This window comes from Equus caballus, chromosome 6 (genome assembly GCF_041296265.1).
Source record: "Equus caballus isolate H_3958 breed thoroughbred chromosome 6, TB-T2T, whole genome shotgun sequence".
Taxonomy (NCBI): domain Eukaryota; kingdom Metazoa; phylum Chordata; class Mammalia; order Perissodactyla; family Equidae; genus Equus; species Equus caballus.
In genome coordinates, this window is record NC_091689.1 from 81,772,878 (window position 1) to 81,799,063 (window position 26,186).

The window sequence follows — 26,186 nt, forward strand, 5'->3', positions numbered from 1 at the left end:
TTGGAAGGAATTCTGTACAGGCCACCTTTTCAGCTCCTTGAGCTGTGCAGGGGCATGGCACTATGATGCTGGGGTAACCTGGAGGGCTCCCTCTCCAGTCCAACCCCCAGCATTCTAACACACAGTAGAGGTCCTGGAAGAGGGCTGAGCTGGGTCAGGGAACAAGAGCCCCTTTTATTGTTCTCCTCCCACCTCCCCGCCTCCTCTGGAAGGGAAGGAGGCAGCTCTAGCCCCAGGATGAGGAGTCCAAGAGGAGGCTTTAGGGCCTCCTAAAGGTTACCCCTTGACATCACATACTCCAAAGTGAGCCTTGAAGGGCAGGGTTAATGTCACATCCATCTCTGTACACTTGGCCCAGCCCAGAGAAGCCCCATCTGTATTTGCTTAAAAATCAAGCTCTTGGGGCTGGCCCAGTGGCGCAGCAGTTAAGTTCACACATTCCGCTTCGGCAGCCTGCGCTTCGCTGGTTCCGATCCTGGGTGTCGACATGGCACCACTTGGGAAGGAATGCTGTGGTAGGTGTCCCACATATAAAGTAGAGGAAGATGGGCACGGATGTTAGCTCAGGGACAGTCTTCCTCAGCAAAAAGAGGATTGGCAGCAGATGGTAGCTCAGGGATGATCTTCCTCAAAAAAAAAAAAAAAAAAAAAATCAAGCTCTTTAGGACTGCACTCCAGGCCCTCACAACCGGTCCCTAATCTACACGCCCAGCCTCATCTCCCATGCTGGTCAGACTCTTCTTTCTCCTCACTCTTAGCGTTAGGCATAGACAGTGGCTTTGGCTTAAATTTGGGGTACTATATTTCCTCTAAGCAATTCTAAGTCTAGAAATGCATCCTTTTGAAATAAACGCAGGCACAAAAATAAATGTACGAGGTTGTGGGTTATAGTATAGTTTGTCACAAAATTGGGGAAAACCTAAATATTTATTAATAGGGAAAGGTTAAAGAAATTGAGTTTAACAATATTATGGACTACTATTCAGCTTTTAAAAAGAATGAGCTGGACTTAAGTGAATTGACATGAAAAGATGTTCTTGATACATTAAATGAGGACATCAAGTTGCAAACAATATGGTACTGTGTATGTTTGGATATTCATAGAAAAAGGGTATGGAAGGGTTTATATGTAGAAGTTATTATTTCTCTAGAAGTTATTACTTCTAGAGAATGAGTCAATAGGTATGGAGGCATTGTGAGGATCAATTTCAATTTTTATTTTTTATTTTATTTTTTACTATTTTTTAAAAGATTCTATTTTTTTCCTTCCCAAAGCCCCCCGGTATACAGCTGTATATTCTTAGTTGTGGGTCCTTCTAGTTGTGGCATGTGGGACGCCGCCTCAGCATGGCCTGATGAGCAGTGCCATGTCTGCACTCAGGATCCGAACTGGCGAAACCCTGGGCCGCCAGAGCGGAGCACACAAACTTAAACACTCAGCCACGGGGCCAGCCCCCAATTTCACTTTTTAAATTCCTATTTTTCTGTATTATTTGACTTCTCTACGGTATTACTTTTGTAATTAAAAATAAGTAAAACATATATTCTGGGACATTTAGCTATTTTGGGCAATGGTGCCAATACTCTTCAAGTGGGAGAGATTCCCAGAGGGGACGAGCCATTCAGTATAAGGAGAGAAGCTTCTAGAGCCAGGAGATAGTAGCACAGGGCTAGCATGAAGGTTTTTGTGTGTGTGTGTGTGTGTGTGTGTGTGTGTGTGTGTGTGTAAGATTAGCTGTGAGCTAACTACTGCCAGCCCTCCTCTTTTTTTTTTTTTTTTTTTTGCTGAGGAAGCCTGGCCCTGAGCTAACATCCGTGCCCATCTTCCTCTACTTTATATGTGGGACGCCTACCACAGCATGGCATGCCAAGTGGTGCCATGTCTGCACCCGGGATCTGAACCAGGGAACCCCGGGCCGCCGAGAAGGGGAACGTGCGAACTTAACTGCTGTGCCACCGGGCCGGCCCTGCATCAAGGTTTTAAGCAAGGTTTTAAGTTAGCTCTGAGAATGGTCAGAGGGATGGATTTTGAGGAAGGGTGCAGATGTTGGGTTAAGGCAATGCCAACCTCAGCTAAAGGGAGGCCATAAAGCCGGTTTCTTGAGCCTTCCCACCACCCCGTCAGGGCCCTCTCCCTCTTCTTGACCACCACCTTCCCTAGTCCTCCCCTCACCCCCAAACTGGGCCCACTCTCTAGGTTGTGGCATGTGGACTTTTCTCTCTTCTGCTGCATCTCTCACTCCCGTGAGTTACCCTCAGCTGACTCCTCCTGGCAGAGGCTATGATGCTTTGGGGCAGAGGTGAGGAAACTTGGCACCAGACCAGGGCACCCTGGTTGGGTGTATATCATAAGATTGGGCTGGAGAGCTATTGCGTGATGCCAGAGAGTATGAGGGATATTGGGATAAATGGCAAACAATGCCTGATAAATGTTTGGATGTTTAATGCAACCATGAATAGGGCTAGGGTAAGAATTATGCACTATGGCTCCCTATGGCTTACCCAACTTACTAGCATGGCATTCAAAGCCTTCTCAATTGGGCCCCAACCCATTGTTCTATGGGGCTGTCTTTACCCAGCTGGCACAGTGCCAAGGGCCCCCAATACTTTTAGGGGCCCACAAAAATGTTTTCGTTTCTTTTAAATCAGAAGAAATAAAAGGAATACAATCAGCCTGGATTGTATTCATCTTTAAACCAAAGCAGTTGTAAAAGATAATTTTTAATACTTTTTTATGAAGTCAAAAGTGCCTAGGGCCAATGAAAGTCAAAATGGGGCCCTGATCATTCTAGCTTCCACACCCACTGCTCCCTCAGCCTGCTGTTCTCTTGGTTTCCCAGATCCACTTGTACCTTTGTCCCTCTGTGACTTTTCTCATGCTTGATTGTCGCTTGTGTGAGATCTTTGCTTACTGAGCCCTTCCCGAGGACTCATCCTTCCAGATCTAAGGTCAAAGTCACTACCTTTGTGAGGCCTTCCCTGATTCTCCGAAATGGAAGGAATTCTTCTTTCTAACTCACCTGGCACATCTCTGAACATCTCCAGGATTGTCATAATTTGCCTTCATGTCTGTTTCCCCAGCTAGAGAGTGAGTTTCATGGAGGAAGAGCCTCCCCTTAGATCTCCTCGTGTCTACATGTGCTTGACCCACAGTATGTAGGCTAGATTGGGGGCCAGAGGATGTTTGGGGACAAGACAGTGGCTGTGACGGAACTTTTCAGATGGGTGTGGTTCTTCACAGCCTGAATCAACTGATTCTCCAAATGGATCAGCTAAGGGACAATGCAGGGGAGGAGGAACCCAACGCAAACTTCCTTTACCAATGCCATACAACCTTTATTTCCCCTGGGATCTCATGTCCAATTTTCTTCTCTTTCCAGGAGAGAACTTTTCCCTTTCCGCACTCCAGGTCACATCCTGGCTGCTCTCTCTTCCCCCTCTGGCAGGGCTCCCCCAGAATCTTTCCTCTCTGGGGTCCTGAAGGCCCTCAGGGGCCCAGGAGACCTCCTATAGTGTTGAGTTGTGCCAGGACAGGCAGCTGTGATCCCACGGCACCCTCATGTGGTGATGCCCAAGATGACAGCCTGCTACTGAAAGTCGGAAGCCCGCCTGGAAGGAATGTGAGCCCTCCTCCAGGCAGCTAGTGTCTGTGTCAGGCAAAGCAGTCCTGTGCGCTGGGGTCCGACTTGCTTGAAGAGCTGACATGCGTGTCAGGTCTGTTCCACGTGGGGACATCACGAGAGCACAGCAGACAAGGCCAGTCATGCTCGACTCCACACGCTCGCCCCTGCCTCCTCAGACTTCCCAGGACTCTTATTAGCCTTACCCGGGTCTCAGCCTCAAGGCTGCCAATACCTTGCCCAAATTACTTCACTTATCTGACCTCAGTTTCATAATATAAAAATGATAGGGTTGGACTAAAACACGGTTTTCAAATTGAGCTTATGGACCTTAGAAGTTCCGTGGTTGGTAGGCATTGCCCTCCCCCACCCTCAATTTCACCCATAGCTACTTTGCCTTTTAATTACATTACATTTGAGGCATTGAGAAAAACAGTTTCGGGGCTTAAACCTGAGAATCACTGGATCCGTGAGCTTTCTTTCAACACTCACATCCTAGGATTCCCAAATGTGGTCTCCCTCATGGCTATCTGGCCCCATTGTTTAGGCTTTATGGAGACCAGCCAGACAGAAATGATCAGAATAGGGGGTCGAGGGAACGGCAAGGCTGATAGCTAGTTGTCTAGTGTTCTTGTGGTGTGGTGGAAGGAGCCCTGATTCAGCATTCAAGCCTGAGGCTCAATCTTTGCTCCAGCCATGCACCAGCTGCGGGACTACAGACAAGCTCCTTTGCCCCTCTCCGCCTCAGCTTTCGTATCTGTAACACGGGCATGGTGCTTCCTGGCTTTCTCACAGGATTATTGTGCAGACGAAGTGAGGTAAAGGATTCCTGTCAGCGTGCTTTCTGTAGACTGTAACTGGCTCTATGAACTTCCGGGAATAGTGGCAAGCCTCTCTTAGACCTCTGGTCTCTCTGCTAGAATAGACTATTTCACCAGATTCTGCGGGTGCTCTAGATGACCAGGGACCCAGGACGTGGCTACAGAGGTGCTTTTCTTGAATTCAGCATTGCTGCCCTGGGCCCTATCCCAGCTGCCTTCTTGGCTTTGGAAGTCTCTGTTTCTAGGAGAGAAGGAAAGCTCTAGGCCAAGTATAATGTATTCTAATGGTCCCTTCCATCAATATGGAGGAAAGAAAATCGGTCCAGTGTTGTTGCAAGGAGTAGGAAGGTCCTGCCTTGACATCCACTGGGTTTAGAAATCCATCTTTAAGGCCTACAGAGAAGCTCATGATCAGATTCCCAAAAATCCTGTTTCCTGAGTAGCTTGTGGGAACTCCCACGGGGCGTGATCCAGGGCCTAGATGAAGAGCCAGTGCTGGTGCGGGTCACTGGGATTGCAGGAGGCCATGGCTGGCTTTTTGTCCTCAGACGTCAGGCAGGTACCAGATCCTGAGTTCCTGATGAGCTGGTCCTAAAAGATGACACAGCAAAGGGTCACTGTGGGCCTCAGACCTCTAACACTGCTACTAGGGGGCAATAAGATGGGGGCAACACATAAAAGGACAAGGGAGCCCAACAAGGCACAGAGAGGACATTTCCAAATGCCTCTCCTTGGAGGCCAGATACTCTGGTGGGATGTTTCCTGAGTTTCCACCTGTGTCTGGCGCCATTTGCTCACCTCAGCTTTAGCCTGAGTGGCTGGAATAGAGGAAGGCAGGACCATAGGATAATTGAAAAATGCTTTCAGGGCCACCCTCCTCCAGATAACCAGTCTCAAAGACCAGGGCCACTGCTACCCACCCCACTTTCTTTTTTTAAAGATTGGCACCTGAGCTAACATCGTTGCCAATCTGGTTTTTTTTCTTCTTCTTCTTCTCCCCAAAGCTCCCCAGTACATAATTGTATATTCTAGTTGTAGGTCCTTCTGGCTGTACCATGTGGGACACCGCCTCAGCATGGCCTGATGAACAGTGCCATGTCCGCCCCCAGGATCCGAACCTGTGAAACCCTGGGCAGCCAAACTGGAGTGTGCGAACTTAACCACTCAGCCACAGGGCTGGCCCCCTCACTTTCTGCCTTTGATCATATTTAGACTCCCCCTTTCCTGTAGCCCCAAGATTAGGCTCCTCTCTTCCTAAGCTAGGGACTTGGGATTGGGGTAGAGTGGGGTGTGGTGGCTCATTGGGGGTGCTAGGTTGGGCTCAGCACTGTAGAAGTTATATTATATATCCTGAGGCAGTGTGGTGTAATGGAAAGAACCTGTGCTTTCAAGTTAGACTTAACTAGGTCTGACTCCCAGGCCTGCCATTTACTAGTGATGGGTCTTAGGCCAGTCACAAACTTGCTGAGCTTCAGCTGGCTCATCTATAGAAATGGGGACACCACCTACTTGGGAAAAGCCTCTCAAAGATTAACAAACCAATGTACGTGAGTGCATAGCTTTGCACTGGCACACAGAGGGCAGGCAGGAACCATGAGTGACTCTTTACCTTCATCTACTTGGGTTCAACCTAAAAATACTTGAGCCATGACAGAGCTGGCCGTGAACCATAACCCCTGACCCCATCTTTTTTTTTTTTGAGGAAGATTAGCCCCGAGCTAACTGCTGCCAATCCTCCTCTTTTTTCTGAGGAAGACTGGCCCTGAGCTAACATCTGTGCCCATCTTCCTCTACTTTATATGTAGGATGCCTACCACAGCATGGTGTACCAAGCAGTGCTATGTCCGTACCCGGGATCCGAACCGGCGAACCCCAGGCTGTCGAAGAGGAACATGTGCACTTAACCACTGCACCACCTGGCCAGCCCCCGACCCCATCTTTATATTAGCCAGAACCAGCCATCACCAAATATTATTTAAATCCCAAGAACCCTGCTTGTGCCAAGCCCACACTCTCCATACTTTCTACATCCTCCTGACCCGCCCCATGGTATCTCAGGCAGAAGATGCAGAAAATGAGGGGGCAGTTGTATCCTCAGGTTCTTGATTCTGAGCTTTCTGGGCAGCAGGCTCACCTGAGTCAATTCCCATTCCTCGTCCTTGGGGACTTGGCTATTTTTGCCAGTGAAGTGACAGCTCCTAAGGCCCAGAGTGCCAGCACTGGCATGTAGACACAGCTGCTTTGCGATGTTGTGGCGAAGGTCCCTCTGGGTTGTGTACTCAAAGTACTAGAAGTTAAGACAAGAAGAAGTCCTGAAGGGCAGGCAGAGAGTTTGCCCACCACCTTCCAAAGCCAACTGCCCAAAGATGCCAAACAGAGATGGCCTCGTAGGGAGGAAAGCAAGCGAGTGCCAAAACTTTAGCAATTCATGTGCTACCTTCAGATTTTTACTAGATCTGGGCTCTACTGGAAAAATAGTTACTCAATATTTTTTCTTTACTTTTATCTTTCTTTTTTTTTTGAGGAAGACTAGCCCTGAGCTAACATCTGCTGCCAATCCTCCTCTTTTTGCTGAGGAAGACTGGCCCTGAGCTAACATCCATGCCCATCTTCCTCTACTTTATATGTAGGACACCTACCACAGCATGGCTTGCCAAGCGGTGCCATGTCCACACCCGGGATCTGAACCAGCGAACCCTGGGCCACCGAAGTGGAACGTGTGCATTTGACCACCGCACCACCAGGCTGGCCCAGATATTTTTTTCTTTAAATTAATTAAAAAGGTAACTTAGCCTCATCTTAAGCATTACCTGTGAAAACAAGTGTTTGATATGCCAGTTCTTTGATAATAAATTAGTATTAAAATAAAAAATGTTCACCAATGTACCACCTACAATCATTTTGCAGGCCAATGGTACAGGAAATTGCTTTTGAATGACTCTGTCTTCATTTGCACATGCTGAGCTGGGGCATTGTAGGGCCTGGAGTAACTGTGGGAAGTCAGTAGGTGGTCGTTTTGGGGTCATGATTCTGTCATAGGATCAGAGTGGTAGCTTCTGGGCACGGGAGGCATTGAAGATGGAAGTTGAGCGCAGCTGAGGGAAAGTGCTCAACAATTCTCTGCAGTCACCCTAAAACATCACTCAGCGGCTGGCATCCTCCAGCAAGCCTTCTCCAATCAACAGTCTTCCCCTCCCACCCTACCTCAAGCCCCCAGCACTGATGCCCAGTGCTCTCTGGATGTCCTCAAGTCGTACTTCAGACCTTGTCTGTTTCACGCAGTTCCCCTCACACCGGGCACTTTCTGAGGGCAGGGATGGTATCTCCCCGACTCTAGTCCTCAGGAAAGGACTATTTTGGGCCCGTGAAGAGAGGAGCTGCCCTGGAGACAGGCTTCTCTCTCGCCTGTCCTGGTACAGTGGGGCTGTATACCTGGTACAGTGGGGTTGTATACCTGGTTGCCGCCAAGGCCGTGGCAGGTGTACATGATGAGGGGCTTCCCTCCATGGTTGTTCTCACCCACATCCAGGCAGTGATCAATGCCGAGGTTCTTGATCTGCAGAATGGTGAGCAGAGAGGGGAACCAGGATAGCACAGTCAGTTTTTTGGTTTGTGGTGTGGGGCCCAACTGGAATAAATTTGCATGGCTGGACTTTCCCTCTGTGATTTTCTCCCCTCTGCTCATCCTTTCTGCTCATCAACCCTGATGCCTGGAGTTAACAGCAAAGTGAGGTTCAGAGCCTGGAGGCCGAGCAAGGGCAGGATGGGCACCCTCCCCGGTGGCCAGGTCCCTGGGAGAAGCTCTCAGCACTAGAGAATTTCCTTATGAGCAATGGCTCTCAAAGGCATCAGCATCACCAGGGGACTTGCTAGAAATGCAGATTTTCAGGCCTCAACGCAGTCCTACTGAATTAGCAGTCAGTGGGTTTTTTGGGTTTTTTTGAGGAAGATTAGCCCTGAGCTAACATCCGCTGCCAATCCCCCTCTTTTTGCTGAGGAAGGCTGGCCCTGAGCTGACATCCATGCCCATCTTCCTCTACTTTATACATGGGACGCCTGCCACAGCATGGCTTGCCAAGCAGCACAATGTCCACACCCGGGATCTGAAACAGCGAACCCCAGGCCGCTGAAGCAGAATGTGTGCACTTAACAGCTGCGCCACTGGGCCCCCCGCAGTCTGTGTTTTAACATGCCTCCTAGTGATTCTGATGCAGGCAAATGTTTGAGAACCACTGCTTATGGGTTGTTTTTCTCTTACAAGGTTTTTTGCTATCTCTAGAAGCCCCAGAGTGGCCTCTCGGTCCTCCTTCTAAATAAAGGAGCATGAAGAGTAGGGGTCAATTCTTGTGTGTCATCCATCTGTGGGGTAAGTGGTCCTGCATTTCTCCAGGGGGTTCTGTGATGACAGGTAGGCACGCTGGTACTCAAGACTCACGGCTCCATAGAAGGTGGGCTTCAGGTCAGGGACAAACATCTCTGGGTAGATGTTTTGCAGGAACCAGGAGAAGTTGTGACAGTGTAGTCGTTCCCTCAGCTGCAGTCGCTCCGAAATGTCACCAAAGGATTTCTGTCAACCAAGCCACCCCTAAGGTCAGTTCCATCCAGTCTGACCTTCTTGTCCAGGTTGAAGTAGCCCAGAGTTCCTGGGGCCGCTTCTCCCAGGCTGGGTCTCATGCTCATTCCCGCTCAGGACCTGTTGGGGCTACCAGCTCAGCCTCACTCCAATCCCAGACCCCCTGCCTTTGCTTTGCGACTCCCACCCACCGCCCCCTTACCCCTCATTTCCTGTGACTTCCCAGTCAGTTTTCTCCCAGTCCCCGACTCTGAGCCTCACAGAGCAAAGAACCTCCTGTAAGAGGTTCATCCTCCAAATGTCTTTTGCCTCCCCTCCTAAAAGATGCCAGGGCTCTCCACGCAGGGACAACCAAGGGGCCCCTCCTCATTGCCTAGCCTTCAAAATCTCGCCTCCCTGGGTTCTCACTCACAGGCTCTGAGGGGTAAAGGGAGGCACCAGATGGCAGAGATGGGTGGACCCTCTCCCATCAAGCCCCTGACCAGGGTCTGGGCTTCTGCACGTCTCTTCACCCAAACCTCCCCTGAGCACCACTTCCTCTCACCTCTTGGGCCATCTTTGCTGCCTGCATATTTCTCCGGTAGAAAATCTCCTTGTAGCCATCCATCCAGACCTCAGCCAGGCGCACTTGGTTGCGAGCAATGACACTGATGCCCTTGGGGAAGGTGTGGGGGCTCTTGGTACGGAACACGTGGCCTACCACAGAGCAGGGGATGATCTCCAGCTGGCCTCCACACTGCCACACCTGCCATAAGAAGATACAGGATGGGGCCTTCAGGGGGTGGGTGGGACAATCTCCCCTCAAGCAGCACTGTTCTAATCCCAGTGTACCGGACACCAGGTCCAAGGACCCAGGGCAATGCTGCTCTCTCTCCCTGGAAAAAAGGACACTGACCAGGCTTCTTGCTAGGCCATGACTGCACAATCCCTGGCTCTCTGATCTGGGTTCTCTCTGATTAAAGCAAATGGAAATTTGCAGGGTTCTGAGGGTTGCTAAGGCCCGCTTTAGAGAAATGAGGGTGGCTAATTTTGTGTCCGTATACCTATTCTGAGCTCTGGTCACTTGGCTTTTTGACCTGGAAATGTGATTTTATCAGCTCAGAAGGTGTTACTGGAAACTCAAGCTCCCCCAAATCAAGATAGATTTGTGACCCGATCAGAGCCTCAGTGCATTAATTATAGCAAGGATAGTCAACGGCCAGGTGACCTGTGGCAGTCACCCGAGCCTTTAGCACAACAGCTTCCAGGAGAGGGACTGAACAGAAGTCAGAGCCTCACGGATGAGCCTAGAATCAGAACCCTGGGAGTTCGGGTGACTGAGGTGGTGACCCTTGTCTACGCCAGGGGGCTGGGTGAGGGTAACCCTCCCACCTGTGTCTTCTCTTTTCTAGGTTTTAGATTGGGAGGCATGCTGTTATTGATTTTAGTATGGCAGCCACAGAAATACACACTCATAGTCACAGTAACAGCAGGTGTCAGTGATGTGCTTAGTATGTGCCAGGCACGGTGAGTGGCTCACTTCATGAACGACCTCATTGACTTACTGTCACTTCTCTACTGGCATGGCGATTTGGATAGATTTCATGCAGAGGCAGTCCCTTCTGCCTAACCTAATCCTGATTTGCCTAATTTCTGGAACCCCTCCGCGTTCTGGGGGCCACCGTCTTCTCCCACAGTTATGAGGGGCCTGCTGAGCACAGAGGAAGAAGACTCCCAAGGCTACCAGGGCGTGTGTCCTCTGACCCGGAAAAGGGAGCCTGATTTTTCCAGAAAAAGGACAGTGATGGCTTACTGACCTGTTCCACCTTCACCCTAACCCTTTTCCCACAGACATCATGAAAGATATCCTCACATGTCCAGTCCCTAGCACCCATATTGTCCCTTCCCTCTGAGGAGTTGTGTCCAGTCATTTGTTCCAAGTTGTCTAATCTGATTCCCAAAGCCGGACCGCCATGGACAGGGAGGGCAGCAGAGTGAAGGCAGAGCCATGACAGGAAACAACCACCCTTTTAAGTTCGGCTCCAGATGAGCTATCCCTGAGGCTGCCGCTGCCTCAGAGACAGGACCTCAGGCTGTCCCCTGGGACGCTGTGGTTCCCCCGCGAAGCCCTCCTCACTCTCACCCGGAAGGACATTTCCACGTTCTCCCCTCCCCAGATCTCCATCTGATTATCATAGGTACCGATGTGCTCAAAGTAGGACTTGGAGATGGAGAAGAGGCCACCAGCAAACGTCGGGGATCTGGAGAGACAGACGGAGAAGCATGTGCATCTTCTGGGGGGAAGAGGAGCGGGAGCCTGGCGGGGAGGGCTGTGGACTCACTGCTGATGCCTCCTGACCTCCCTCCCTCCTCCTCTCCTCTTTCCTGGGATGTGCAGCCCCTATCCCATAACTTAGCCATTTAGCACATGTTCACTGAGCTTTTATGATGTCCTCTTCACCTTCTAGGACCAGGTCAAGGGGAGCTGTAATCATCATTACTCTCTTCTAAAAGGCACTCATTCATTCAACTGAGAGTGTACTAAACACAGGCCACCAGGGCCTGAGCTACACGTTAGGCAGGCAGAGCTGAGAAAGACAGATCCCATTCTCTGAGAGTCACTTTAGTAGCAGAGGGCAAAGCTACCACAGTTTGCTTTTCGGCAGCAAAGTTCCTGGAGCATAGTAGATACTCAGTTAACAGAAACTGTGTCAAATTGTTTTTGGAGATAGGATTCAACCAAGAATGAATGAATATTATGAGCTGGATAGACCCCATGCTGTTTCAGGGTCCCTGGCCCTTCAGGGACTACAAAGCCACAGTGTTAGTATGAGCCTAGCCCTGGTGCTAAATACTGCATGAGAAACCAGCTTAGGGGGAAAGTTACCAGCTGCTTTGAACAGAAGACACTGATAAGAGATGCTCCTGGAAATAGAGGAGAAAGTGAGGTGAAATCAACCTCATCTTGGACTGCAGGGAGCATTTGGAGGTTAGAACAAGACTCTGGCTTTCAAATGCAGGGTGGCACAGACCTGTGTTAAGATAAATTGACAAAAACATCTCATTCCTAGAATTTAGATACCAGGTTGCTCATAAGAGGGGCTGGGCTAAGGGTGAGGGTACTCAAATAGATCCGGGGAAGCATATGCAAGGTGGAAGGCGGGGTGGGGCCGGGGGCGAAGGGGGCAGGAATACCTACATAATCATTAGCTGTTGGCGGCTGTGCCTGACCAGCCTGGCTTGCACGGGGCTTTGCTGCCCTCAGTGGGTGGCTCCACGTGGCACAACCAAGCAGAAAAAAAGAGACTGAAACTTCCTCTGTAAGCCCACAAGGAACAAAGTGCTTTACACACAGCAGAGGCTCTGATCTGACCCTGACGTGACTCTGTGGTGGCTCCTGCAGCCGCTTTCTGGAAGGAATTTCAGTTGGGAAACCCTCATGCTCAGGCAGGCTTTCTGTCACTGGTTCTGGCCCCTCTCGCAGGGGTTCTAAGCCAGCCCGAGTAAGGCTTGGAAAGGCTCACAGTCCTGGGACTCCAGATGAGCACTTTGGAGCTAAGTGGCTTCTTCTTGAGGGTCTCCTGGAACTGCAGCTGTCTCTTGGCTTTGCGGTCTCTCTGACCGAAAAGCCACTGACAAACTACTTCTGAGGATAAACCCTACATGGGGAACTTCACTGCAGACCCACAACCAACAGGCAACACCTGTTTTTCCTGGCCTACTTCCTAGGGTCGCCTGGGTCCTTTACAGGTTTCCTCCACTATCTAAAATAGAGGGTTCCTATGAAACTTTTGTAAGCCAAAATGGCAGAAAGCGAAAAAGCAATTACCGTTAATTTGCATGGGAAAAAATTTTGAGCATTCCCAGACCCAAAAAATAACCTAGCGAAAAAAATCGAGATAAAGCACAGATGCTCACAGACACAGTTCAGAATTACGGGAGGTTGATGCTGAGACGCGGTGTAGCTCCCGGGGAAGGAGCCTGCTGGCGCCACCCTTGCTGCTTGGGGTGCGCACTGCGTGTATAACGCTGAACGCTATTCCCGCTTTTCGCTCTTTTTTGTAAAAACAAAAATCCTCTTTGATTTCTTTCAAAAGTCGAATGTAGGTCTTTCATAAAAGCAAAGAGGCATGAAGCGAACTTTTGGATAGCACGGGAGACTTGTACCTCGCCTCTGAGCCTCCTGCGAGCTTTGAGAGTGGAGGATGGGAGGGTGCTGCCCGCAGGCCCCCCGGGGGGATGTAGGCCACCAGGGCACTGGGACCAGGCAGCAAATTCAGTCCTCAAACACTGGACCTTTGTCTTCCAGTCGTCTGGTCTCTGGACATCGGAGATGGGGACGTCAGTGATGGGCGGGGGCCAGGTGCCCTGCCCCTGACTGTGCCACTGTGTGCCTGCCTCCCATCTTGGGGGAGGGGGTCTTTGCTGCTGTACACACCAAACAAAAGACATCTATGAAACATCAGAGACTAAATAGGGAGTTCCAACTTCTTTTCTCTCTCCTGCCTTCTCTCTCCCCTTCTTTCCCCTTCTATTGCTATTCTCCTCCTCCTAACAGAGGCAAAGCAGCTGGCCGTCAGGATCCCTGGGATTCCTTCCTGTGGCACCCATCTGAGCCCTCCCGACTGAGGCCCTGGGCAGCATTTCTTAGGATTTGGGCCTGTGGAGGGGAGGAACTCCAACACTCTCCTCCGTTCAAGCCTTTCCTCTTGCCTCTGCTCACTGTATCCCCAACCTCTGCTTCCCTCCATCCCTGATACAGACTCAGTTGATCCTTAAGTTTTCTGGCCAGTATAGGAGAACAGTGGCACCACAGGATACCCTAAAAGTCACTCTCCAACTCAGTTTGGCTGAGACATCTGTTAAAACAAACCTGTGTCTCTAACAACACCAACAGGTAATCTTGGAGAGGGAAGGACAGGGTGGGTGCATCAGGGGAAGCCAAACCCCGTTGGCTTTAAACAATGGATAAGCTTTCAAGTAGCCCCTCTACAGCCCAGAGGTTGGCCAACTACAACCTGTGGGCCAAAGCTGGCCTGGCCGTATTAGGCTCTGAGCAAAGAGTGGTTTCTACATTTTAAAAAAACAAAACAAGGAATAATATGCAACAGACTGTATGTAGCTGGCAAAACCTAAAATATTTACTATCTGGCCCTTTACCAAAAAAGTTCAGGGCAACTGCAACAAACTGCAAACTGAAGAACTCTTATCTATTTTCTTTCTTTTTTTTTTTTGCTGAGGAAGATTAGCCCTGAGCTAACATCTGTGCCAATCTTCCTCCACTTAATATGTGGGTTGCCACTACAGCATGACTAACGAATGGTGTAGGTCTGTGCCCGAGACCTGAACCTGTGAAGCTGGGCTGCTGAAGTGGAGCACACTGAACTTAACCACTACGCCATGGGGCTGGCCCTCTATTTTCTTTTAATATTTTCTCAGTCTTTTTGAAGCTAGTGACCTGGGAGCACAGACCACCCCCTCTTATTACAATGGCTTTTCAACAACGGCCTCTACCCACCATCTCTCAGTGCCTCTGCAAGCGCCAGTCCCCTCCTCCTCTGTGTAGGGAGGAATAAATGGGATAAAGTATGGAAAGCCCTTAGTCTGGTGCCCAGCACACAGTTAGTGGTGAACGAGAGCAAGCTGTTACGGCGCGAGGCAGTATAGTGCCGTGGTTAGGAGCACGGGCTTTGGGTCTGACTGGCTGGGATGGGCATCCTTGTTCCACTTGCTAGCTGCATAATCCAAGGCCAATTCTTCATCCCTAGGAGCCTCCGTGTCCTCACCTGTGAAACAGGCTAATCGCAGTACCTACCTCATGGGGGATGAGGATTAAATAAATTGTCAAGTGTTTCATAGAGCACCTAATAAATGTTGACCTGAGATGGGCCAGGTCCCTGGAACTGGGTGGGCCTGGGGCCACGGAGGCCAGGTTAGGGGCTAACCAGGCTCTGCTCCTTACTTGATGGGGTAGGTCTCATCCTTGCGCCTCTGCTTCTCATGCGGAGGCAGAGCCTCCCAGCCGAAGCTCAGGCTCCAGTCAAAGTTGCCACGGCTGTGGACTCTGCCCCTTTGGACCGGCTTGGAGAACTCGAAAGTGTTAAGGTCGATGGTGACGATGTCTGGGCTCACCACCGCTGTCTCGTCCTCGGCGATGCGAGCCAGAAGGGGCTCCAACCAGCCATGGAAGCACTCACCTACAGGCCGGGGCCAGGAGACAGCAGTCAGGGTCCAGCACACAGCTGAGCCCGTGGCCCCATGCCAGCGGGGAGATCCAGGAGGACAGGAGAACCCTCCAGCCACTCCCTAGTTACAGGCAGAGAACCACAGGCAAGCTCCTAGCTGCAGAGAGCACAGAGAGATCTCCTGAGACCCTCCTACCTCCCCCACCCGCACCACCAAACGGTGGCGGCACCCTTGGAGGGGGAGAATGGAGCTCTCGGGGGAGTAACATGGTCAACTCAAATGATCCAAAAGCACAGGGAAGGCCCTGGATGGGTGTCTCCCGCCCATTCTCTGGATCGGGCCTCCCCACCCCATTGCAGATTTCTGAAGGGGGTGACCCTCCGCCAGGGGTATCTGCACCTCCAGCTTCAGCTCCAGTTGTAGGCTAACAGTCCCTTTCATTTGTCCTGCCCTTTGAGATGTTCAATGAACTGCATACATTACTTTATTTGGCACTCTGAGTAATACTTCTGTTGGTGAGTAAGGTTGGTATCCTTATTCTCTCTTTACAAATGAGGAAACTGAGGCTCAGTTAGTGTCAGAGCCAGATCGAAAAACCAGGTCTTCTGACTCTGAGTCTACAGCTTTCCCCAATAGATATTACCACTTTTTTTTTTTTAAAGATTTTATTTTTTCTCCCCAAAGCCCCCCGGTACATAGTTGTATATTCTTTGTTGTGGGTGCTTCTAGTTGTGGCATGTGGGATGCTGCCTCAGCGTGGTTTGATGAGCAGTGTCATGTCCGCGCCCAGGATTCAAACCAATGAAACACTGGGCCGCCTGCAGCGGAGCACGCGAACTTAACCACTCGGCCACGGGGCCAGCCCCAGATATTACCACTTTTAGGGAATGGTCTTTATTCCCGACACCAGTGGGGAGGTGTTTTGGTTTGGGGCAAGTGGGAGGCCTTGCTGGCTCCATGTGGCCCTACAGGAAAGCTCTACGCAAACCAGTTCCCAGTGGTGACAGGAGGCCTCTCCGAGGCACTGGGCTCAGAATGAGGTCCAGATCCGGGGAGGGAGGCCCAGAGGAGCGTCTGGGGCTCCAGAGCACACTCCCAGCAACTGTCAGTCGGGTCACCAACTGCTAGGGCTGTTGTGCCTCCTGATGAGACTTCCTCGGGATTGGGGTGAGAAAGGGGTCAGAGGCTGGAGGAGTCCCAAGCCTCCTTCACTCCTGGGACAGAAGAGCAAGAAGTGATACCACAATCCCAGCCCTCCACTCTGCCAGAGAGCAGGGGACCAGACCCCATGCAGGCCTCCTGGTGCCAGGCCGGCACTCCTGTACTCACAGTGGGCGTCCAGGAAGGTGAGCACCTCTGCCTGTGCCACGCTGGCTCCCAGCAGTCGGGCAGTGATTAACCCCGTCCGCTCCTTCTGCCGCACCACCCTCACCACCTGCAGCTGCTTCACGTACTGCTCCAGTTGCTCCTTTAAGTATTCTGGAAGGGACAGTGTCATTGTTGCCAGCTCTGCGACTTTGTTGCAAACCTAATCCCCTGTGGGCAGTAAGCCGAAGCCGCTCTCCGGCCTCCAGCAGGCTGGATTTGAACCCTCCCCGTGTGCCTACTGCACTAACCAGTTCCAGAGAAGCTGAGGTGGGGAAGCGGGAGGAAGGAGGAAGCCCTGTGTGTGGGCAAGCGTGCCCTGCCCCCGAGGCCCACCCTGCCAGGACACTGGCTCTGCGGCGCCCATTCTGCGCCTGTTGACTCAGGCACCTTCTCTAAGGGCTGACACGGGACCTCAGAGTCGTGTTCCTTTGGTCTCAGATCAAGTATAAACTTCCAACAAAGGCTCTCAGATGCCTCTCCTGGTCTCTGCACCCTCCCAGTCCCCATCTCTCAGAGCCCTGATTCCGGCCTCCTCTCCTCTCCTTTCCACACCCGTGGTTGTGGCAGTCCTTTCTCAGTGTCCGACCCCCTGTCTCCAGGCTCTTCAGAGTAAGTTTGATAGGCAGAGCACACACAAATGTTGACTTCCAGCTTGCTGGATCAGCAGCAAGAAATCTGACTCGAATCCTCTTCATTACCTCCTCTGCATGCGGAATTCTTTAAGATGAAAAGATGCCGGGCAGTTTTTTAATTAAATTTTAAAAACATGTCTCAAGAGCCCGCCCTGGGCCAGGCACAGTGGTGAGCCGGCCGCCCAGGGGGTGGGCGGTTGCCAGGCAGGTGATCAGGGACCTGACAGAGGTAGTAGGGGGCTGCGGGAGCCGCAGGAGGGGCAACTATCCGGAGTTTCTGGGGGGGCGATTTTGGGGGGAGGGTATGCTCTTTGAAGGGAGGGGGTGTCTCTACTGAGACCTCCAGCTCCTGCTGAGTTGGGGCTTACCACACGACCCCGTTATTCAGGCTAAGTCCTCAGAGCATTAAAAATGGCTCTATTCCGCAACCATCCATCTTGAAACATACCCCCAACCTTACCTATGTTTTATTAACTGCTCTTGTGGTTTATCTGCGCCACCGTCCTGTTCCCGACTGGGCAGAAGGGAGTTGCCCGTAGTTTCAGAAGTGAAAGTGGAGGGCAGGGGTGACAGATGGGTGTGTCCTTTCTCTTTCGGGCTGTAGGATGAGCCAGGCGCTCAGGCCTTGTTCCAAGTGCAGTGTTCTACAAACTGTGGGGCCTGAAGTCAATTTTGTGGGAGTGTGATCGACCTCTCTCTCCCTCACACACACACACACACACACTATGCCCAAAACCTGAGCACCTACTGTGTGCCAGTCATTGAACTAGGCATTTTCATGTTGACCTTCTTATTTAATCTCCTCTGTGAAGATTAAAACACTATGAAATAGGGAGTACTGTCCCCAATGTTTGAGTCAAAATTAGCCTCATTTGGCAGCCCTGCACTCGCTCAGCAAGCACGTGCTAACACTGCCTGGGGACCAGACACGACCCTGGGTGGGGAGGGGCCTGGGCTGAGTCCTGCCCCCAAGGAGCTCCTGACTCCGGATCCAACAGCAGCCCCAAGTGCTGGCTGTAACAGGACAGAGGGAGGAAGCCCAACCAGGAGCCTCTCGTCCTCGGTGTGGCTGATGTTTCCCCCGAGAACTCGCTTAGCCGTCCTCACAGGAAGTTCACGGTGGCGGAGATAACCCAGGGACAAACATCACAGGAAGTGGGTTTTGTGGTAAGAGACTGCGAAGCGCTGAGCCGTGAGCCTCAGGGGGGCCTGAGCTCCACAAAGCCCTTCTCCCATAACTTCCTGCCAGTCGAGGGTGGCTAGGCTGGACCTGGGGATTCTGAGCGTGGGCCTCAGGCCCCTCGAGGGGAGTGAGACAACTCCCGTGAGTTATGCCCCTCCTGACAGTCTCCTGTCACACCCCTGGACCCACTGGACACATGCCCCAGAGCTGAGTACAGCAGGGCCAAGTGTGGAGACACAGCCGAGCCCAATCATACTTTCTTACATCCCCCGGTCAGTAGTCTCCTAATTTAGGTTCAACACCCCACCACGCTGACCCAGCTTCATTCCTCTTGACTGGCATCTACGGGGCTCCTATGACCTCCAACACACACACCTTACTCAGTCCCGTGGTTTGCAATGTCATCTATATGCAGAGGGCTGCGGGGTCTTTTTCCTGGCCTTGCCATCTTCCCTAGATGTCTAACGTGCCTGAAACAGAACTCTGGGTTTCCCTCCAACCTGCCCCCATGCTCCCCCATGTCAGTACTCGGCACCAGCACCCTTCCCGCTGCTCTAAGCTCAGTATCACGCTGGGTTCTCCCTTTCCTCACCCTCCACACTCAGTCCATCAGCAAGTACTGCCAGTTCCCTCTCGTCCCCATTGTCACCCCAGCAACAATGCCTCAGCTGGACTCCTGGCCTCTACTCTACACCACTCTTCCCAATCTATTCTCGACAGAGCAGCCACAGTGAGCAGCAGAGTTAGCTCTTAAAACCATAAATCAGATCGTGTCACAACAGCGGTTTGAAATTGCACTTTAAAACAAATCCAAACAGTATGGTGGTTCCCCCAAAATTAAACAGAGAATTACCACATGAGCCAGCAATTCCACTTCTGGGTATGTACCCAAAAGAACTGAAAGCAGAAACTCGAACAAATATTTGTACACCCATGTTGACAGCAGCATCATTCACAATAGCCAAAAATTTGGAAACAACCCAAATGTCCACGGGTGGATGGATGGATAAACAAATGTGGTCTATACAATGAAATTTTCAGCCTTAAAACGGAAGGACATCCTGACACAGGCTACATCATGGATGAACCTGGAAGTCATTATGCTAAGTGAAAGAAGCCAGTCACAAAAGGACAAATACTGCATGATTCGCTTCTGTAGGTACCTAGAGTAGTCAAATTCATAGAGACAGAACATAGAATGGTGGTTGCCAGAGGCTGGGGGAGGAAGGAATAGGGAATTAGTGTTTAATGGGTACAGAGTTTCAGTCTGGGAAGATGAAAGAGTTCTGTAGATGGAAGGTGGTGGTGACGGTTTCACAACAATGTGAACACATTTAATGCCACTGAATGGCACACTTAAAATGGTTATGATGGTAAATTTTGTTAGGTATATTTTACTACACACGCACACAAAAAAAACAAACACTGACCTTTGATTACAAAGGTCTTATGATTCAGCTCTGCTCACCTTTCTACACTCACTCTGTACCAGTGTTGTTTCTGCTTCTCAGCTCACTTCTCTTTAGCCATGCTGGCCTTATTTCTGCTCCATTAATATGCTAAGCCTCAGGGCCTTTGCACTGGCTGTTCCCATTGTGGGGAACACTCAGAGAAGCTTTTCCTGGCTACCCTGACTAAAGGAGCTGCTAATGACTCGCCAGCCCATCACCTGCATTCTTTCTTCCCCTCTTATTTCTTCATAGTACTTATTATTATCTGAAATTATATAGTATTTTCTATCTTTCCCATTAAAAAAATAAGCTCCAAGAAGAAGAGACTTTGTCCAACTGGTTCACTGCTGTACTCCCAGGGCCTGGCACCTACTAGGTAACTAACAAATACTTATTAAGCAAATTAGTGAACTCCTGCCTTTGGTTACTCTTCTTTTGTGTACTGTCTCCCTCTTCTTTGGCTTTTGAAAAATCTAGAAAAGAAAAGCAAAAATACTTTCTTGTCAGGAGGACTTCCTATCTAATTTTTCCTGTTTTCTTTGCTTTTATTCTACTTTTATGTCCATCCATACACTATCCAACCTCAGCTCTAACTGCAATGGGGCCATTTCTCTTGGTTAATCCCTTTGGAAGGATAAAAGCAGAAATAAACAAGTATAACACCTTTGAGAGTATTCTAGAATCCACCTGTCCAGACAGAACATTTGGACACTGGGTCATGTTTTCAAACCCAAATCAAGACCCCCCGTTGGCCACTTTCCATTTCCAGGTGTCAGGAGTAGACAGGCAGGTGAAATTGACATGTGAGACTAGATTTCTTTTTTTGTTTTGGGGAAGATTAGCCCTGAGCTAACATCCGTGCCCATCTTCCTCTACTTTATATGTGGGACGCCTACCACAGCATGGCTTGCCAAGCGCTGCCATGTCTGCACCCGGGATCCGAACCAGCAAACCCCGGGCCGCCGAAGCGGAACGTGTGAACTTAACCGCTGCACCACCGGGCCAGCCCCAAAGAGAACAGAATTTTTTAATGGGGAAGAAAATATTGAAATGGAAACTTTCTCAGAAAATCCAGGACATAGAGTTACTATAGAGACCTTTTCCTATCTTATAAAACAAGTACAGAGGTGAGAGATGGAGGTGATGAAGCAAGCTTACTGGTTAGAATAGACTCTGGAAGTTGTAATTCAACTAAAATCGGACCCTTCGGACAATTCCTGACTTGCGTTACTGGTACCTCTTAGGATTTCTGGAGGCCACGAGAGGAACTGCCACTCACTTCAGGTCTGACCAGCTCTGACTTCCAAGGGGAGATGGCAGTGGGAGAAATCATGGGCTAACCCAGAGTGCTCCCCAAATATCTCCTCCCGAGTTCTCTGACGTCAGGGCTGCCCCTTCTCTCCTTTCCTTCGCCCGCTGGTTCCTCTACCTTCCTCCTACAGAACCTGCTCCCTGGCCAACCCCACCTGCCCCATCCTCCTCTCTCCGTGAGCACCTTGCTCATTGAGGGTCCTGTTCACTTCTTGACTCTTGGGGTCCTGGTATGTGCTTGATTTCCTCCCATCCATCTAGCAGATTCCCTTGGGAGTGAGGCCTAGATTCTCTCCTCAGCCTCCCGCAGAGGCAGCGCAGGGCTTTCAACAAGGGGATGACTTGTTTGGGGCACAGGAGACCGATGGGCCTGGGGGGCCAGTTTTCAGAAGCTTGTGGAACGTGCCAGACCAGAAGTGGACCCGGCTGCTGACCTGACCGGGCAGGACTGAAATCTGTGTCTGAGGTTGACTCTGAGGTGGGAAAGAAAAAGTTCCCCAGCCTGGCACTTGGCCTCTTGCCCTGACCCCAGTATCAAACGCCCCTATACTTGTGGTCATAGAGCGTTGCCAGGCGCCTGGATAGGAGGACAGAGAGCACGGTCATTGCATTTCAGTGGAGACACAGCCCTCGTTTGTGTGTGTGTAATGAGAGCCAGTTAATCTGATCAAAGCGTCAAACGTGTGGGAAATTTTATCCCGCTGTGGACTGCAGGGATTTCTGACCATAGATGTGAGTTTCTCCCTTTTCCCCACTGAAGCGGACATTGCTGAAAGTACCTCAAGAGTCCGCAAGCCCTCAAGGTGGGGTTGTTTATCCTAGGGTCCACAAATTCCCTGGAATTGCACGCAAAAATGTGGGTGTGTGCACCCTGGTGTGGCAATTCGACACAATTCTAGGGAGAGCAGCATAGCTGTTAACAGATTCTCAAAGGAGGCCAGGACTGGAAAAATAAGAATGACCAGTTTAGGTTTTTCAGGCCCTGATTCCAAAATGCTGGGATTGGCCCTAAGAGAGAGTTCAGGGCAACAAGGGCGTGACAACCAGAAAGAAGCGAACACGTGTCCTTTGGAGGGGCTACGGGAGCTCCTGCAAGGATCACCTACTAGGTACAGGCTGCCGTGCCCTTTAGATGCTGCCTGTGCCAGCCTGGCACTTGTCACTTGTCTAGCCTGCTCAGAGGAGTAGCCCAACTGGGCACTTGTACCTTACGGACTCACAAAATCCTGGGTGACAAATTGAAACCGTTTAGAACTTCCACCATATGTGAGTCAAGGGAAGAAGCTTCTGAGGGTTGGGTAGCACAGGTCTGGGGGGAGAAGGGTTACCAAGGAGCCCAGCACGAAAGGAAGGGCAGCCATGCACTCCCTCCCCTTCCACACAGCCACTCCTTCACTGCTAAGATTTCCTAGAGGCCACTCCCAGCCCCTCCCATCTCCGCCAGATTCTCTGCCCCTCCCTCCCGGAAGCCTAATCTCTGCGCTCCTGGTCTGCCAGACCCTTTCACTGCATCCTGACACTTGTTTGCCTTTGCTTTGGAAGTGCTGCTAGGTGTCTGACCATCCTCCCTTGGGAAATGTGTGCTCCCTGCGGAAATGGACTGACAGTGCTCATACTTGGCTCCTCCTTCTGCCACCCTCCCCGGCCCTAGTCCTCACTGTCGCATCACCCCTCCCCCAGGGGGCAGCAGGGGAAGCTTAGGAGAGGAAGCAGCCCTCGATATGAGAGCGTGGGCACCGGAGAGCCCAGACATCACGCGCCCCCCGGGAGGAGGGCTCAGCCCCTGGAGACGCCCAGGCTAATGACGCATCAGTCCCACCGTCCCTTTTCTAGTTCTGGCCCCGCCATCCTCCTCTCAAGAGCTTGTAAGAACTTGGGGTCCTTTGCCTCTGTTCCTGACAATTACCCTTCCACGAAATTGCCATCCTTTTGAGACAAGGTCACTCTCCAGCTTAAGTACCTTCAACAACTCCTCATTTTTTTCTCCTAAATAACTACTTTTAGCATGGAATGGATTTCAATTTAACATTTTTTTTAAGTGTTATTTCCTACAACAAACTGAAGCTTCGGCCACATCAACTTCTCTATTTTTCACAAACACCCCTCTATCTCTAGGATTCTGCTTATGCCACTCTCTCTTCCAAGAATGCCCGTCAACGCCTCTTCTCTCCCCAAACACTCATGCTTCAAGGCCCAGCTCCAATCTGACCTCCACTGTGGACTACCCCGCCATGCCCCGCAGAAATACCCTCTCCTGACTACATACTCCGGTACCACGTTTTTCCCATACAGAGAATAGAATGAAACGAATGCTTATGGAGCTCTTACTCGATGCTAAGTACTCTGTAGCACGTGAATTATTGCGTTTATCACCTGTCTCTGATCCTTCGTCCACCAGGTAAGGGAGTCAATTGTCTTCATTTTTAGAAGAGGAAACTGAGGGTCAGAGAGGCCAAGTGTCTTACTCAAGTTCACAGAGCTAGGAAGAGTCTGAGCTGGAATTTGAATTCCTGGGTGTTGGACTCTCAAGGCCACACCCTTTCATGTCCGTTAGGGGTGCAGTCAGTGTTGTAAGCCGCTATCTGACCTGTGAGGGTTGTCAGCCTTTTCAGCGCAAGATCTGTCTCATTTGTCATTTGTCATGGAATCTCTCCTGCCTGAGTCAGTGCCAGGCACAGAGTACTCAGTAGATGTTTGCGGAATTGCTTTGAAGGTAGATGTTTGGTGAGTAACTTCATTGGACTATTAACAGCGATAGCACAAACGGCTTCTGAGGCGGATGGAATCTGCAAGAGCAGAAGTGTGGTCTAGCAGGTGGGACACAGAGGGAAGACCTGTTCCTACCCTCTGCCCAGACCACTCCCAGCATTTCTGACTCGGGGTTGGGCCTGGCAGCTCTAAGGGAGTCTCAGAAGCCAGAACTGCAAAGCTTCTGGAGCTCTTTGGGTGAAGTGGGAATGAGGTCCAGGCTCTAGGAACGTGGTCTGCCTGCCTCCTGTCCCCTACCTGTCTGCTCCCTGCTCCTGGCCTCTATGATGAGCTTGATGGCAGGAAACAGGCAATGAAGGTGCCTACTCCCTCGAGACAATCTGTCCTCCTTCCCAGAGTACCAGGGTGACACCAGCCCCCTCCTCAGGGCCCCCGCCAACCTCACCATCAGTGCTGGCATCATCCACCAGAATGATCTCCCTCAGCAGGATGGCAGGGGTGGTGTGTAGGACGCTGTACACCGTCCGCAGCAGCGTGGACCAGGCCTCATTGTGGAACACGATGATGACGCTGGTGGTGGGCAGTGGGGGGCAGCGCCGGAACTTCTGGTCGACACATCTGGAAGGATGAAAGTGTAGATATAGCTCTCCAGGTCCCTGGGAGTTCCGGGGGTGGGGAGGGCTCTGTTCACAGATTCCCTTGACCATCCAGCCTATATTCTCTGTTGTAGCTGAGAATAGCTGCTCCCTGGGACCGGCTTACACTGTATTTGCCACCCACTCTGAGCCTCTGCACAGGTCCTAGCCAACCCAGTCCAAAGCTTGCCTCCCCCAGAGCTGGCTCGGTGCCCCTGCCGCACTGCTGAGGGCTCCCCACTGCTGCCCCCTCGCTTCTCTCATTTGCTGTAGGAGTTCCCGGGGCTGACTCTTTCCTCCTTGGTAATATGTGTACTGCATAAAGTGTAATTGGATCCAGAGGTCCCCAAGGGGTGAGTGATAAAGGGCAAATTTGACATGTGAGAAAAGTGACTACAATTTCCACACTCAGCAAGAGACAAGCGCTCCTCTCTGCACAATTTACAGTCCCTCTCTAACCCATTTCCTCATTAATTCCCTGCTATCTGACACTGCCATCACAAACAATCTTCTGTGACCTTTTCTCTATCCTCATCCACTCCAACCACTCTGTGCACCTGGCCACACTGCCACCCTCTTGACACTCTCTCGGGTGGGGGGGTGGGAATGTGCGAATACTGGACCTCAAGAGAGCATGCGGCCTAACCCCCTTTCTTTTCTTCTTTTCTTTTCTTTTTTTTTTTTTTTGTGAGGAAGATTGGCCCTGAGCTAACATCTGTTGCCAATCTTCCTCTTTTTGCTTGAGGAAGATTGTCACTGAGCTAACATCTGTGCCAGTTTTCCTCTATTTTATGTGGAGGCCACAGTGTGGCTTGATAAGGAGTGCATAGGTCTGTGCCCACGATCCGAAACAGCAAACCCTGGGCTGCCGAAGCGGAGCGCACGGACTTAAACACTACACCACCGGGCTGGCCCCCTAACCTCCTTTCTTAACCTCCTCTGCTGGTCAGAGATATCTCCTGGACCCTCCAGAGGAGACTCCTGAACTTCCTCCACTGGCCGTCCTCATGGCCAACACCGTTGTTCCCCGCTGACGAGCTCCTGACGACTCCAAGTGGCCCCACATTCCAGGACTATAATACTTGGTCCAAATCTGGGGAACCCCAGGTTCGCAGTCCTAGAGAATCATGAATTTGGGGATGCGGGCTGCCATGTAAGAAAAGGCCAAAAAGGGTATAACCATTGAGTTGGAAAGACAAAGTCTAAATGAGGAAGACACAAAATCTTTAACTCGGGGACAGTGTGAACGCAACCTCGGCTGCACTGGTGTGAAGTGGCCACAGCTCAAGGATCCATGTGCTGGTTCCCCGCCCAGGGCTGAAAGTAGACACAGCTTCAAATAAAGCTCGGAAAGAAGTCATGGCTCTGTGGGCCTTCACTGATGGAAACCAGGCGGTGGGGGGATGGTCCTGACCACCAGGGCTGCCGTCAGGAAAGGGCCCTCCCCCAACAGTCCAGCAGCAGGGTGCCATGGTCTCTGGGGCAGGCCTCAGCAAGGCCACCGAAACTGTGGCTGGAATCAGTCCCTCCCAGGTGCCCCTGTGCCCTGAGTTCCTCCTTTTGTCCTGTCACTCTTTATAACTGTGTTTTGCTCCCACAGGTCTCCCTGGGCCTCTGGCCTGGCCACAATACTCCTGAACCCCACCCCTTGGGATAAGGGCAGTTGGTCAAGCAAAGAAGCGAAGGCTTAGAGGAAATCCTTGCCCACGTTCTAGAAT

At 51.1% G+C, this 26,186-nt stretch overlaps 1 protein-coding gene and 1 long non-coding RNA gene across 5 annotated transcripts in view; one reads left to right on the top strand and one right to left on the bottom strand.

The window, feature by feature from the left end:
* LOC138924815 (uncharacterized) overlaps window positions 1-7,369 on the top strand; it is a 34,651-nt gene extending 27,282 nt beyond the window's left edge. Inside the window, exon 4 of the long non-coding RNA XR_011440099.1 lies at window positions 6,247-7,369. This is a non-coding gene — a long non-coding RNA (uncharacterized lncRNA). The remainder of the gene's footprint in view (window positions 1-6,246) is intronic.
* GALNT6 (polypeptide N-acetylgalactosaminyltransferase 6) overlaps window positions 3,316-26,186 on the bottom strand; it is a 34,487-nt gene continuing 11,616 nt past the window's right edge. For 3 of the 4 annotated variants that reach the window (XM_001504324.5, XM_070271437.1, XM_023643577.2), the window contains 9 exons: window positions 24,279-24,451; window positions 16,509-16,658; window positions 14,956-15,190; window positions 11,137-11,254; window positions 9,559-9,759; window positions 8,877-9,008; window positions 7,896-7,997; window positions 6,576-6,728; window positions 3,316-5,032 (listed from right to left, as the gene is read on the bottom strand). In XM_001504324.5, coding sequence (XP_001504374.3) covers window positions 4,919-5,032; window positions 6,576-6,728; window positions 7,896-7,997; window positions 8,877-9,008; window positions 9,559-9,759; window positions 11,137-11,254; window positions 14,956-15,190; window positions 16,509-16,658; window positions 24,279-24,451 — 1,378 coding nt within the window. In that variant the 3' untranslated portion in view covers window positions 3,316-4,918. Of the gene's footprint in view, window positions 5,033-6,575; window positions 6,729-7,895; window positions 7,998-8,876; window positions 9,009-9,558; window positions 9,760-11,136; window positions 11,255-11,880; window positions 11,919-14,955; window positions 15,191-16,508; window positions 16,659-24,278; window positions 24,452-26,186 lie in introns of all 4 variants that reach the window. The other variant, XM_070271438.1, reaches the window with a different exon arrangement.